The following is a 15,548-nucleotide window of genomic DNA, read 5'->3' on the forward strand; positions in this document are numbered from 1 at the left end:
CAGTACTGTCACTGACTCAGCTAGTTAACTGTTTAGCTATCAGCTAACAGGGCAGCCTTTGAAATGGTAACTGCAAAAACGACGACAGATCACAACAAAAGGCAGCAATTTTACTCGACATTAATCGGAAACAGGCTGAAAGCCTTACCTAGTTAGCTAGTAACGTTATCTTACCTCGTCGGCACTCAACTCTTCCATCGTTTTTCTTTTATTTCCAGGTACCTTTAGCTTAACTTACTAGCTAGCTAACTAATTGTGCCAGCTAGCTAGCAGTCGTTTTCAATATGACCAACAGTACATAATCTAACCCTTTAAACAAATATCAATGTCTTGATTGTCTTACAGTAGAAACAACAACAAAAGAGGCCGAGTGCTTTTCTTCTTAAATGTATGTTATCTATTCGAATTCTACGCTACGAAGAATGAAACAAACAAAAAAGTATTATTCATCAAAACACGAAGGGTGCCATTTTGGATCATATGTCACGTGACTGGAGACTTACACTTTTCAGTGGAGGTCCAGTGTGTCACGATATTATTGTTTCGTATTATTATTATGATTGCACAGCAATCAACAACTTTTGATTTATTATATACGTATGTTATAAAATGGGGTAAATCTTTTTTAAATCTAGATTTGCTTTCTGCTGGTTACAAAGCAACGCACATCTATAAATGTAGTACTTATGTTATTAGATGTGCTTGCTATAGGCAAAGTACAACTCTAGATGTGTTAAATATTCGTATTATTTGCTTTCCGCCGTTTTTACCCCCTGTAGGGTCAAACTCGTAAAAACAAGCAAGAAAAACTACTTTAAAACGTGCGGCTGACCCTCTGAATATTGCTTGGAAAAAAACATTGATACTACCACTATTCTTTGGAATTACAGGCCTATTTGCATACATTAAAATGCATTTCAAAGGCCGTGGATGTGAATGGGGAAAACCTCAGCCTTTAAACACTATTCACATTTGTGCAAGCTTTTTGATACATTCATATTTTTAACCATTTACATGTGCATAATAGCTCAATAGGTATGAATGAATAGCAGGCCTTTTGATTTTAAGTACACTCACCTAAAGGATTATTAGGAACACCTGTTCAATTTCTCATTAATGCAATTATCTAATCAACCAATCACATGGCAGTTGCTTCAATGCATTTAGGGGTGTGGTCCTGGTCAAGACAATCTCCTGAACTCCAAACTTTATGTCAGAATGGGAAAGAAAGGTGCTTTAAGCAATTTTGAGTGTGGCATGGTTGTTGGTGCCAGACGGGCCGGTCTGAGTATTTCACAATCTGCTCAGTTACTGGGTTTTTCACGCAAAACCATTTCTAGGGTTTACAAAGAATGGTGTGAAAAGGGAAAAACATCCAGTATCCGGCAGTCCTGTGGGCGAAAATGCCTTGTTGATGCTAGAGGTCAGAGGAGAATGGGCCGACTGATTCAAGCTGATAGAAGAGCAACTTTGACTATAATAACCACTCGTTACAACCGAGGTATGCAGCAAAGCATTTGTGAAGCCAAAACACGCACAACCTTGAGGCGGATGGGCTACAACAGCAGAAGACCCCACCGGGTACCACTCATCTCTACTACAAATAGGGAAAAGAGGCTACAATTTGCACGAGCTCACCAAAATTGGACAGTTGAAGACTGGAAGAATGTTGCCTGGTCTGATGAGTCTCGATTTCTGTTGAGACATTCAGATGGTAGAATCAGAATTTGGAACAGAATGAGAACAAGAATGAGAACAAGGATCCTTCCTGCCTTGTTACCACTGTGCAGGCTGGTGGTGGTGGTGTAATGGTGTGGGGGATGTTTTCTTGGCACACTTTAGGTCCCTTAGTGCCAATTGGGCATAGTTTAAATGCCACGGCCTACCTGAGCATTGTTTCTGACCATGTCCATCCCTTTATGACCACCATGTACCCATCCTCTGATGGCTACTTCCAGCAGGATAATGCACCATATCACAAAGCTCGAATCATTTCAAATTGGTTTCTTGAACATGACAATGAGTTCACTGTACTGAAATGGCCCCCACAGTCACCAGATCTCAACCCAATAGAGCATCTTTGGGGTGTGGTGGAACGGGAGCTTCGTGCCCTGGATGTGCATCCCACAAATCTCCATCAACTGCAAGATGCTGTCCTATCAATATGGGCCAACATTTCTGAAGAATGCTTTCAGCACCTTGTTGGATCAATGCCACATAGAATTAAGGCAATACTGAAGGCGAAAGGGGGTCTAACACAGTATTAGTATGGTGTTCTTAATAATCCTTTAGGAGTAAGTATGTTAATTAAACAAGCAAAAGGGCAGAAACAGGGCTTACTCCACAGAACAAATGGGGTTCGTACCTCTATATGTCCAAAGTAATATGGACAGAAAATCTAAGTCACATGCAGAAAAAATGGGAGGAAAACACAGAAACAAAACACTGATAAAAAAACATTTGATATACAAATGACATTCTCCCCAGTAACATATACCTCTCCTTTCCAATCCCCAATCTCCTCTTCCAAAGGAAAAACAATAAAGACAAAATAAATCACATCCCATTTTACCATGTGTGCCAATTTTTGAGGGCACTATAATAAAGGGTTGGAATACCTATTTGATTGAGATCCTATCATTTAAAAAAAAAAAAATGAAGAATTGGCACGAATGTCTAAAAACTTTTCACTTATTTATTATGGGGTATTATGTGTTGATTTCTCTTTTCTCTAAAGTCATATAGAAACTATCTTAAGTGAGTTTGGGCATTGCCATATAATGAAAGATTTATACATGGGTCCTCGGCTGCACCTCTTCCTGTGCCTTTTCCTTAAGGTTAGTGTTATGTTCGATTTTTTTTTTTATATGAAGCTCCGGTTGAGAAGAGTAATTGTTGCTATATCAATTGTATAAACACAATTCATATAATCTATGCAACTTATTTACAACTATTGAAGTTTTATTTTTACTAGTCTTTGTAAATGAACTGACATTTTACTTAGAAAATAGGACAAGATTGATAGCAAAATAATTGTCTTTGCGCTCATGCTATTTTTGAAAGGGAAAGCATCCCATGTTAGTAAGTTCATTCAGTACCTCAGAATACCTTTAAAGAATCAAAACTGAGCAAAGATGCCAAGATATTTTGCCATTTCTTCCCTGGAATTTATTAGTTATAATTTAAAAGCAGCTAGTACTTATTCTTTACTTACTAGTCACTATTTAATTATTACTTACTTTTCAGTTTTACTAGAAATTTATTTAGATACTAGTACTTATTGCACATGTACTAGTATCTATTCTAATTGTAACCAATTTCTATTGCAATTTGACAACTCCTATTTTGTCCATTGAACTAAATGAGGCACTGCAGTTCAGATAAACTATACACTTCTGACTAGGTGCTACTCAAATTCTTACTATTCATTATTGCAATTTTACTAGTTACAATGGTATAATTTAGGGATTTAATAAATGACACTTTTTTGCATACATGTCCTTTCTCCCCTACGTCATTTGTTGCTTGAAGTCACACCCACTAAATTGGAACAATCTATCATAAAATACAACACACAGTTATCTTAAAAGCACAAAAACTTTATTTAAAGATAACATTAATGGTACTGTTAAGAGACATTTACTTTATTTGAAGCAGAAACATACTATTCATAATGAGCAATCTCTGAAGAGGAGATTGGTACAGAATAAATTTGGTTTGCTTCCCTAACCTCTCTACAATTTGTGAATGGTTTGGCAATATACTTTCTTAATTTCCACATTCTTGATTAGCAGGTATATAAAATCGTAACAAAGGCTCCATAAACACATAAAAGGCACTTTCAGAAACTGCAATGCTCTTATTATACTGATGCCGGTTTTCACATATTGCAGACATGAAATTGTGTAATTCAGCATTTTGTGCACAATGTAATATTCCATTGTGTAATATGAGAGAGACTTCTCACTGTAGCCAATGACACTGTTAAACATGTGCGTGCACATGCTACAGAGAAGCAGCACAGCCGGTGAGTGTAAACTGCTAGCATCTCACAAAATGTACTAAGATATCAATGCAGTCACAAATCTGATCTTAAACAGTCTCAATGTATTCAAGTCAGACAGCAGGCAATTTGACTGGCTATGTCAACTGGAAGAGGAAGGGCCAGTGTATCTTTGAAGCGGGGCAAGGATTACCTCAGCGTTCTTCTGCTCACTCTCAGCACTATACAGGCCATGTTGTTGGATGTAACTTAACACAGCGTCTGGGAGTAAGTAGCGTACAGTCTGGCCCCGGCGCAGGGCCCGGCGCACATGTGTTGCTGAGATTTCATTGGTCACCCACTCACGGACCACGTGGATGTTCTTGCGGTGCTTCCACAGCACATCTGATTGGTGTATAAACCTGTGGGCATCACAGCCAGTGCGGGTGATACACACCAGGCCATAGCGGCCAACAATCTCTGCAATGTCTTCAGGCTTCCACAGGTTGGGAACACTGAAAGACTCCAGGACGTCTGCACCACACAGGAGCTTTAACTGCGGGACATTATCTAAAGGGTTCAGAGTGAATAAGAGTTCTTTAACAATCAACCTGAGTCTGAATACACTCATACTGTACTCAACTCTAGTAATATACACACACACACACACACACACACACACACATATACATACATACACTCACCTAAAGGATTATTAGGAACACCTGTTCAATTTCTCATTAATGCAATTATCTAATCAACCAATCACATGGCAGTTGCTTCAATGCATTTAGGGGTGCAGGCCTGGTCAAGACAATCTCCTGAACTCCAAACTGAATGTCAGAATGGGAAAGAAAGGTGATTTAAGCAATTTTGAGCGTGGCATGGTTGTTGGTGCCAGACGGGCCGGTCTGAGTATTTCACAATCTGCTCAGTTACTGGGATTTTCACGCACAACCATTTCTAGGGTTTACAAAGAATGGTGTGAAAAGGGAAAAACATCCAGTATGCGGCAGTCCTGTGGGTGAAAATGCCTTGTTGATGCTAGAGGTCAGAGGAGAATGGTCTGATGAGTCTCGATTTCTGTTGAGACATTCAGATGGTAGAGTCAGAATTTGGCGTAAACAGAATGAGAACATGGATCCATTATGCCTTGTTACCACTGTGCAGGCTGGTGGTGGTGGTGTAATGGTGTGGGGGATGTTTTCTTGGCACACTTTAGGTCCCTTAGTGCCAATTGGGCATAGTTTAAATTCCACGGCCTACCTGAGCATTGTTTCTGACCATATCCATCCCTTTATGACCACCATGTACCCATCCTCTGATGGCTACTTCCAGCAGGATAATGCACCATGTCACAAAGCTCGAATCATTTCAAATTGGTTTCTTGAACATGACAATGAGTTCACTGTACTGAAATGGCCCCCACAGTCACCAGATCTCAACCCAATAGAGCATTTTTGGGATGTGGTAGAACGGGAGCTTCGTGCCCTGGATGTGCATCCCACAAATCTCCATCAACTGCAAGATGCTATCCTATCAATATGGGCCAACATTTCGGAAGAATGCTTTCAGCACCTTGTTGAATCAATGCCACGTAGAATTAAGGCAGTTCTGAAAGTGAAAGGGGGTCAAACACAGTATTAGTATGGTGTTCCTAATAATCCTTTAGGTGAGTATATATGTACACATACAGTTACGTCCAGAAATATTTGGACACTGACACAATATTTATACTTTCGGCTCTGTACACCACCACAATGGATTTGAAATGAAAGAACCATGATGCATTTGAAGTGCAGACTTTCAGCTTTAATTCAAGGGGTTGAACAAAAATATCATATGAAACGTTTAGGAATTGCCACCACTTCCATACAGTCCCCTAATTTCAGGGGTTCAAATGTAATTGGACAAATTAACAATCATAAATAAAATCTAATTTTTTTAATACTTTGTTGCAAATCCTTTGCAAGCAATGACTGCTTGAAGTCTGGAACACATGGACAACATCAAAAGGTGGGTTTCCTCCTTTTTGATGCTTTGCCAGGCCTTTACTACAGCTGGCTTCAGTTGTTGTTTGTTTGTGGGTCTTCCTGCCTTAACTTGTCTTCAGCAAGTAAAATTGAGTCAATCGGATTGACTCAGCCATTGCAGAATATTCCACTTACTTGCCTTAAAAAACTCCTGGGTTGCTTTCGCAGTATGTTTTGGGTCATAGTCCATCTGTAAAGTGAAACACTGTCCAATCAGCTTCGCCGAATTTGTCTGAATCTGAGCAGACAATATATCCCTATACACTTCAGAATTAATCCGGCTGCTTCTGTCTTCTGTGACTTCATCAATAAACACTAGTGACCCAGTGCCATTGGAAGCCATGCATGTCCATGCCGTCACACTGCCTCCACCATTTTTTACAGGTGATGTGGTACAGAATGCTTCGGATCATGAGCCGTTCCAAGCCTTCTCCATTTTTTCTTCCCATCATTCTGGTACAGGTTGATCTTTCATTTGTCCAAACAATGCTGTTCCAGAACTGGGCTGCCTTTTTTAGATGTTTCTTAACAGTATAATCTGGCCTTTCTATTCCTGCGGCTTATAAATGGTTTGCAGCTTGTGGTTAACCCTCTGTATTTGTTCTCATGAAGTCTTCTCTTTGTGGTAGACTTGGATAATGATATGCCTACCTCCTGGAGAGTGTTCTTCACTTGGCCGGATATTGTGAAGGGGTTTTTCTTTACCATGGAAAGGATCCCATGATCATCCACCACTGTTGTCTTTCATGGACGTCCCAATGCCACCCAAATGAGAATGCCATCCCAATCTACGCCAGACCTTATACCTGCTTAATTGATGAAGAAATAAAGAAATAGCCCACACCTATCTGTGAAACAGCTTTTGAGTCAATTGTCCAATTATTTTTGGTCCCTTGAATAAGAGGAGCTACATATTAAGGAGCAGAAATTCCCAAACCCTTTCTCCAATTTGGATGTGAATACCCTCAAATTAAGGCTGAGAGACTGCACTCTAAGCCCATATTCATTATTTAACTATAACTTGAATGTATTTGGGTAAACAGCCAAAATAAAACTTGTGCCAGTGTCCAATTATTTCTGGACCCAATTGTATATATACTGCAAACAACAACAACACCACAAGAAAAATTGTCCATGAGATGAGATAATGGGTCAAATCAGTGTACATTTCCACACTTATGAGGTATCATGGTTAGATGCAAATAATTAATCTTCACCTATGTAACCCTAGAGTTGTCCAGGATGTACTGGATTACTACAAAAACAACCTGTGCAGGTAAAAAAGCTACAAATACCAGCACAATACACCTTTTATCAGGGCAGATCACCTTACAGAATGCCTATCTACTGAACTGGGATCTATAACACCACATCCTACGGCTGGTGACATCCCACACAGTGTTTTTAAACAGATGCATGCTCAATGATTTAGAGCGATGTGCTGGCAACAAGCCTTCTGTATTGGATGTACAAATGGGCCAAACCAAAATTAGCCTTTGACTGGTCTCAGGCATGCTAGATGAGAATGAAACAATGTTTTACCTCTCATTTTGGGATATGAGAATAAACCCTCTGAAGTACTGTCTGTCTCCTCAATCTTTCTCCTCTTTGTGTACTTCACAGTGTCCACCTCGTCAATGTTCAGTTCTTCTGACACAAGTTCTTTATAATGATGCCTAAGGTGCACAAGGAAAATAATTAAATGAACACAAGGGAGATAATGTGCAATGGAACATGCCAGAATGTCACAAAATTAAATGTCTTGACCTTAAGGTGACAGGTACACTGAATTATTTCTGCACAGTAAGTAATGCTTTTTCCCCTCTTTGTAAATCACAAAGTCTCCAAATCAAAATGTATTTTAATTACGACAACAGACGACATTAATTAAGCTACGTTCAAAACACACAAATATTCCCCATTCACCGAATAACTTTAGCAGTCTCCACCCATTCAGGTTGTTGGCTCTCCCATGTGTCGACCTTGATCCAGTCAGAGGTGTCGATGGCCAGCTTGGCCATCTCAACACGGTGACTGGCCTCAATCAGACCTTTCTTCTTATATCCATCACCCACCGCAGAGATGATGCCCTTCACAACTATGTACTGTCCTGAAACACAAAAAAAGGAGTTGGCCCAGCTTATTGTGCAGACCACACATTGGCCAGGCAAATTAATTTACATACAAAATACTACAACTTATTTGACTAGATATTCTTGATTGCACATTTTGTCTAAACATTACCATCTGTCGAAGTTAATTTAATGACAGAGATTGCAAGATTGTTTTCCAATAAATAGCCCATTTCAGAAATGGTATCATATTTTCCAAGCCACTTTATTGTAATTCAGAATAAACTGTAAGTAGCCCATTTAATTATCTCCTGTTCAACTTCTGGTCATCAATTTGACTGTGGAACTGATTGAATGTTAGTGAATATGGTAACAATACAACTGAGTGACAGAGATCAACGACTTCCTTTCTGTAACTGGGAAGCAATGCAAATGTATATCCAACACAAAATGCAGATTAATACACACACCTGTATCCTCCAAGTAATCCCGTGCCAGTTCAAACATACGCAGGTGGATATTTGTTATGGGGTTAAAAGACCCACAAGCCAGAAGCACCACTTTGGTTCTTCCTTGAGGCTCCATTGAATATGGTTCAATCTCAACACTGAAAAAGAAAACAGAGTTGTTTACAAACCTTTGTGATAAAGTGAGGGTTCAGAATTAAAAACGGCAGTGAAGAGAGACAGAGAGAGAGAGAGACAGGGAGACAGAGAGACAGAGAGAAGAATGGGAAAAATCTGAACACTTTTCTCAACAAATTAGAAACAGGTTTTCAGTTGTTCTGACCTCTGAGCCACAGGGGTTCTTTCACACAAAATCATTTAGAGTTTAACACAAATTGGAATCTGTGTGAATTTGATTTGAAAAAATATTCAAGTCCTTGTACAGTGAGGGAAAAAAGTATTTGATCCCATCCATCTTCTTCCGCTTCATCCGGGGCTGGGTCGCGGGGGCAGCAGTCTAAGCAGAGATGCCCAGACTTCCCTCTCCCCAGACACTTCCTCTAGCTCTTCCGGGGGGACACCGAGGCGTTCCCAGGCCAGCCGGGAGACATAGTCCCTCCAGCGTGTCCTAGGTCTTCCCCGGGGTCTCCTCCCGGTGGGACGGGACCGGAACACCTTCCCAGGAAGGCGTTCCGGAGGCATCCGAAACAGATGCCCAAGCCACCTCAGCTGATCCCTCTCGATGTGGAGGAGCAGCGGCTCTACTCTGAGCTCCTCCCAGGTGACTGAGCTTCTCACCCTATCTCTAAGGGATCGCCCAGCCACCCTACGGAGAAAGCTCATTTCGGCCGCCTGTATCCGGGATCTTGTCCTTTCGGTCATGACCCAAAGCTCATGACCATAGGTGAGAGTAGGAACGTAGATTGACAGGTAAATCGAGAGCTTCGCCTTGCGGCTCAGCTCTTTCTTCACCACGACAGACCGATACATCGACCGCATTACTGCAGAAGCTGCACCGATCCGTCTGTCAATCTCCCGTTCCATCCTTCCCTCACACGTGAACAAGACCCCTAGATACTTAAACTCCTCCACTTGAGGCAGGCACTCTCCACCAACCTGGGCAAGCCACCCTTTTCCGACTGAGGACCATGGCCTCGGATTTGAAGGTACTGATTCTCATCCCCACTGCTTCACACTCGGCTGCAAACCGTCCCAGCGCATGCTGAAGGTCCTGGTTTGAAGGGGCCAACACGACAACATCATCCGCAAAGAGCAAAGACGAAATCGTGTGGTCCCCAAACCTGACACCCTCCGGCCCCTGGCTTTTTTCCCGCTACGCCTGCTTGGAGAAGACAAATCTTGCTGGATACTTATTTCCGGTTTCCCCGAGTTCCTGTTGTTCACACTACATATGCTTGTTATATTAGCACTCTTCCCGGAATGTTTACGTTACGTTTTTTGGGAGGATGAAATGAAACTGCCAAAACTCTAGATCGTGAAGCAAATTATCTTAGTTCGTCACTGTAACATGTTTAACGATCATACCAATTTACGTATGGATTTTACGAATCTTACGATCCCAACAATACGTACGCTTAACCTTTAGGCAGATATCCAACTCCATATTATGAAGTAAATGTCATAAATGGCACCCGATTCAGAGAATCAGCCATTAAAAGCCAGTACAGCTTTTAAAATAAGTATTATATATCAATATGATATTATATATAAATACTGAAGTCTTAAATGCAAATGCATTTCCAGCGTTTAACTAAATATTAGCCGTTTTGATTAACTAATGCTGTCATCCCCACACTATAATGAAAATACTGTCAATAAGAAACGTTACACTGAATATTCAAGACCGTTGCACAATTGATTACTTTTTGTTTTTACTCACCACTTGTCCTAAACGTTTTTCATATGGTTTATTCTACACAAAGATTTCTTAGTTAGCTAGTTAACTTTGCTAACCTTCATAATGCAAATCGACTGTTCTTCGTCGTTGATGTTCAACGGCTGTTGGCATCCAACTTCAATGGTGCATTACCGCCACCTACTGACTGGAGTATGGACCAGAAAAAATTGTAACCTATCTGCCAGTCCCGTGTCCTTTAAGAATCAAAATAAATGTTAACTAATTTCATTTTATGATTTTCCCAAAAACGATCTAAGCGATTTTCCTTGAACCCTTACTCTCTCTCATTTTAATCGTTTCCCTTACATATTTCTGACACTTAAACACCACACGTTCCACAGACTCAATATTATTACAAAAGTCACATCTTCCTGTCATGCTTACCCATAATATGCAAATACTTATTTAACCCACAGTGCGCAACTCTTAACCTAGTAAAACTGACTTCCTCCCTCCTTTTCCCTCCAGCAATGCTCCCTGCTCCAATCTTTCCCTCTGTCCCAACATATCTGACACTTTTTGATAATTTTAGAGCCGATTAGGGCCTTAGCTTCTAATTTACTTATCGAAACTGATACTTCCACAGTTTCCGTTTTACTGGCTTGTGTAGCCAAACCACCCACCGTGTAATTCCCACGGAATTATTTGAATGTCTGCAATCTCTTTAAAACTGCACTAGAGTCTGAGCAAATTACTATTCTTGCTGGTCTAACTTTTTCTACCCACTGCATTGCCAACCAGATACCCGCCAACTCCACTGTAAATACAGATAAATGATCAGACAGTGTCTTCTGTACATTGACCCCCATCTTTGGTACTTCAAATGCTGACCCAGTTTGTCCAAACTGAGGATCCTTAGACCCATCGGTGTAAATGTAAAGATAATCACTGTACACCTCATTCAACCGACTACAAAAAACTTGGATAAATCCACTCCCTCCTTTCCCTTGAAATGGCTAATTCAATAACCCCAGGTCCAAACTAGGCTGTGCAAGTTGCCAAGGTGGTCTGACTGGCAGATGAACTGTTGGACTTAATTCCTTTCCCTCCAGCAAGATCTATTTTCTTGTCATCATACACCCATCAAAAACTCTGACTTTTAACCCTCTTATGCTCCCAACATACCTGCATAACTGCCCTTGTGGGGTTAAACCTACCATGTCCCTGTAGGTTTGCCCAATAGTTGGCTGCCAGCTGTTCCCTTCTTAACTCCATGGATATCTCAAACAAATTGACTGGTTCTTCTTCTGTTGTTCTACTTTTGTTTTTCAAATTTTAATTAGTATTGCATAACGAACTATTTGAAGAAAATGCAGACATCGCCACCTCTCTCTCTCTCTCTCTCTCTAAATACTCTCACCTCAAGGATTATTAGGAACACCATACTAATACTGTGTTTGACCCCCTTTCGCCTTCAGAACTGCCTTAATTCTACGTGGCATTGATTCAACAAGGTGCTGAAAGCATTCTTTAGAAATGTTGGCCCATATTGATAGGATAGCATCTTGCAGTTGATGGAGATTTGTGGGATGCATATCCAGGGCACCAAGCTCCCGTTCCACCACATCCCAAAGATGCTCTATTGGGTTGAGATCTGGTGACTGTGGGGGCCATTTCAGTACAGGGAACTCATTGTCATGTTCAAGAAACCAATTTGAAATGATTCGAGCTTTGTGACATGGTGCATTATCCTGCTGGAAGTAGTCATCAGAGGATGGGTACATGGTGGTCATAAAGGGATGGACATGGTCAGAAACAATGCTCAGGTAGGCCGTGGCATTTAAACTATGTCCAATTGGCACTAAGGGACCTAAAGTGTGCCAAGAAAACATCCCCCACACCATTACACCACCACCACAGTGGTAACAAGGCAGGATGGATCCATGTTCTCATTCTGATGACGCCAAATTCTGATTCTACCATCTGAATGTCTCAACAGAAATCGAGACTCATCAGACCAGGCAACATTCTTCCAGTCTTCAACTGTCCAATTTTGGTGAGCTCGTGCAAATTGTAGCCTCTTTTTCCTATTTGTAGTGGAGATGAGTGGTACCCGGTGGGGTCTTCTGCTGTTGTAGCCCATCCGCCTCAAGGTTGTGCGTGTTGTGGCTTCACAAATGCTTTGCTGCATACCTCGGTTGTAACGAGTGGTTATTTCAGTCCAAGCTGCTCTTCTATCAGCTTGAATCAGTCGGCCCATTCTCCTCTGACCTCTAGCATCAACAAGGCATTTTCGCCCACAGGACTGCCGCATACTGGATGTTTTTCCGTTTTCACACCATTCTTTGTAAACCCTAGAAATGGTTGTGCGTGAAAATCCCAGTAACTGAGCAGATTGTGAAATACTCAGACCGACCCGTCTGGCACCAACAACCATGCCACGCTCAAAATTGCTTAAATCACCTTTCTTTCCCATTCTGACATTCAGTTTGGAGTTCAGGAGATTGTCTTGACCAGGACCACACCCCTAAATGCATTGAAGCAACTGCCATGTGATTGGTTGATTAGATAATTGCATTAATGAGAAATTGAACAGGTGTCCCTAATAATCCTTTAGGTGAGTATACTCACCTAAAGGATTATTAGGTGCCCGGGCAGTGTGTTTCGGATCATTGTCATGCTGAAAGACCCAGCCACGTTTCATCTTCAATGCCCTTGCTGATGGATGGAGATTTTCACTCAAAATCTCACGATACATGGCCCCATTCATTCTTTCCTTCACACGGATCAGTCGTCCTGGTCCCTTTACAGAACAACAGCCCCAAAGCATGATGTTTCCACCCTCATGCTTCCCAGTAGGTATGGTGTTCTTTGGATGCAACTCAGCATTCTTTCTCCTCCAAACACGACGAGTTGAGTTTTTACCAAAAAGTTCTATTTTGGTTTCATCTGACCATATGACATTCTCCCAAACCTCTTCTGGATCATCCAAATGCTCTCTAGCAAACCTCAGACGGGCCTGGACCTGTACTGACTTAAGCAGGGGGACACGTCTGGCACTGCAGGATTTGAGTCCCTGGCGGCGTAGTGTGTTACTGATGGTAGCCTTTGTTACTTTGGTCCCAACTCTCTGCAGGTCATTCACTAGGTCACCCCGTGTGGTTCTGGGATTTTTGCTCACCGTTCTTGTGATCATTTTGACCCCACGGGGTGAGATCTTGCATGGACCCCCGGATCGAGGGAGATTATCAGTGGTCTTGTATGTCTTCCATTTTCTTATAATTGCTCCCACAGATGATTTATTTACACCAAGCTGCTTACCTATTGCAGATTCAGTCTTCCCAGCCTGGTGCAGGTCTACAATTTTGCTTCTGGTGTCCTTTGACAGCTCTATTGTCTTGGCCATAGTGGAGTTTGGAGTTTGAGGTTGTGGACAGATGTCTTTTATACTAATAACAAGTTCAAACAGGTGCCATTAATTAAGGTAACGAGTGGAGGACAGAGGAGCCTACAGGTCTGTGAGAGCCAGAAATCCTGCTTGTTTGTAGGTGACCAAATACTTATTTTCCACCATAATTTACCAATAAACTCATAAAAAATCCTACAATGTGATTTTCTGGATTTCTTTTCCTCATTTTGTCTCTCATAGTTGAAGTGTACCTATGATGAAAATTACAGGCCTCTCTCATCTTTTTAAGTGGGAGAACTTGCACAATTGGTGGCTGACTAAATACTTTTTTGCCCCACTGTATGTATGTATGTATGTATGTATGTATGTATGTATATATATATATATATATATATATATATATATATATATAGAGAGAGAGAGAGAGAGAGAGAGAGAGAGAGAGAGATGTAAAAGCATCTTGGCTACCTGAAACAGGGCATCTTGGCTATTTGTCTATTTGTAAGGATTCCCTGTAAACTACAAACCATTAAAACTAGAAATCTGTAATACAATTAAACAAAAACTCATTGATTCTATTAACCTAACCGTAATTCACAAAACTAAATTGATGTTAATAGATATTTTAGAACATTCTATGAGATGGTATTTGAAGTGGAGAGGACAAAAACATACCTTCATTGCTGTTAGAACCATGTCTTATCATTCCAATAGGGCCATTACCATAAATAACCCTGACTAGAAAAAACAGGCAATGCTGCAAAAACAACAATTGGCAACATTTGGAAGTAAAGGCAAAAGTAGCTTACCTTTAACCTGTTCAATACCCAAGATAATGTAACAGATCAAAAAATGTGTTATATGGGATTAATAAATCCAGCAACTTCACACTGATATCTAGAGGTTGGAACCAGATCAGACAATATTACAGAGGACATTTTTTACTTATTGATCCTGAAAAGTAACCCGCAAAGCATTCATTTCATCCCAATGGAACGACCCCTGACCTCTGTGTAAAATATGAAAGCTTGGGAGTTGAGACTATTGCTTAGAATATGTCACTTGGAAAATAGTCTTGAAGGAGTTGCTGAAGTGACCACTTCACACATTTCTTCAGACATAGCCCACTGTTGACATATGCAAAGCACCAGTCTCAACTGTTAAGCTTTCATATTTTTCACAGAGGTCAGGGGTTGTTCAATATGAATGAATTGAACAATTTCAAGGATAATTTAACATCAAAATTCTACAGTAATATTGACTCATACTGTAATATCTTTATAAGTGTCTAGTAAATAGGTTAAGAGGTTGGAAATGTTACCTATTGTTGTTTTTGCTGCATTGTCTGCTTTGTGCATTTAGGGACATTTATGGTGTGGGTTAAGAGAGGTCACCTAGACCCCTACTGGGTTGTAAAGGTATGATTATCTGAGAACATTAAAATGATGTTGTTTACATTTTCACTTCTCATGCTATGTCATGGCATGTTTTAAATCATCTATCAATATACAGCTGGAAAAATAGAGTTAAGATATTGTTTTAGATCATTTTGTGAAATATAGTTAGGGTTAGAATTTAGAGGTCTCAAAGAGGCCCTATTGGGATGTAAACGGATGATTATCGGACAAAAAAACTAAAATGTTCATTCACACTTTATATTGTGTATAATAACACATTCTACACCAAACATTAAACCTAATTTAGAGAAAACACAGTTTAGACATAGTTTTAGTTAATTTTGTAAAATA

The 15,548-nt window shown here is 40.5% G+C and overlaps 2 protein-coding genes across 7 annotated transcripts in view; both read right to left on the minus strand.

Annotated features, from left to right (window-relative positions):
• The window catches only part of ube4b (ubiquitination factor E4B, UFD2 homolog (S. cerevisiae)), a 36,117-nt gene extending 35,638 nt beyond the window's left edge, over positions 1-479 (minus strand). For 3 of the 5 annotated variants that reach the window (XM_010891759.4, XM_010891760.4, XM_013136493.3), the window contains exon 1: positions 175-479. In XM_010891759.4, the coding sequence (XP_010890061.2) occupies positions 175-198 (24 nt within the window). In that variant the 5' untranslated portion in view covers positions 199-479. The remainder of the gene's footprint in view (positions 1-174) is intronic. The other 2 variants (XM_010891761.4, XM_010891762.4) reach the window with 2 other exon arrangements.
• A 3,104-nt stretch (positions 480-3,583) lies between these two features.
• LOC105022961 (nicotinamide/nicotinic acid mononucleotide adenylyltransferase 1) lies at positions 3,584-10,596 on the minus strand. 2 transcript variants are annotated; one of them, XM_013136377.3, is made up of 5 exons: positions 10,508-10,596; positions 8,558-8,694; positions 7,942-8,125; positions 7,558-7,691; positions 3,584-4,552 (listed from the first exon to the last, which is right to left on the minus strand). In XM_013136377.3, exons 2-5 carry the CDS (start codon positions 8,670-8,672, stop codon positions 4,146-4,148), a joined length of 840 nt encoding a protein of 279 aa, XP_012991831.2. In that variant the 5' UTR covers positions 8,673-8,694; positions 10,508-10,596; the 3' UTR covers positions 3,584-4,145. The 2 variants fall into 2 exon arrangements, with proteins under 2 accessions (XP_012991831.2, XP_010890060.2); XM_010891758.4 differs by having other exon boundaries at positions 10,434-10,575.
• Positions 10,597-15,548: the final 4,952 nt, after the last annotated feature.

The sequence above is a fragment of the Esox lucius genome, chromosome 12 (assembly GCF_011004845.1).
Source record: "Esox lucius isolate fEsoLuc1 chromosome 12, fEsoLuc1.pri, whole genome shotgun sequence".
NCBI classification, from domain to species: Eukaryota; Metazoa; Chordata; class Actinopteri; order Esociformes; family Esocidae; genus Esox; species Esox lucius.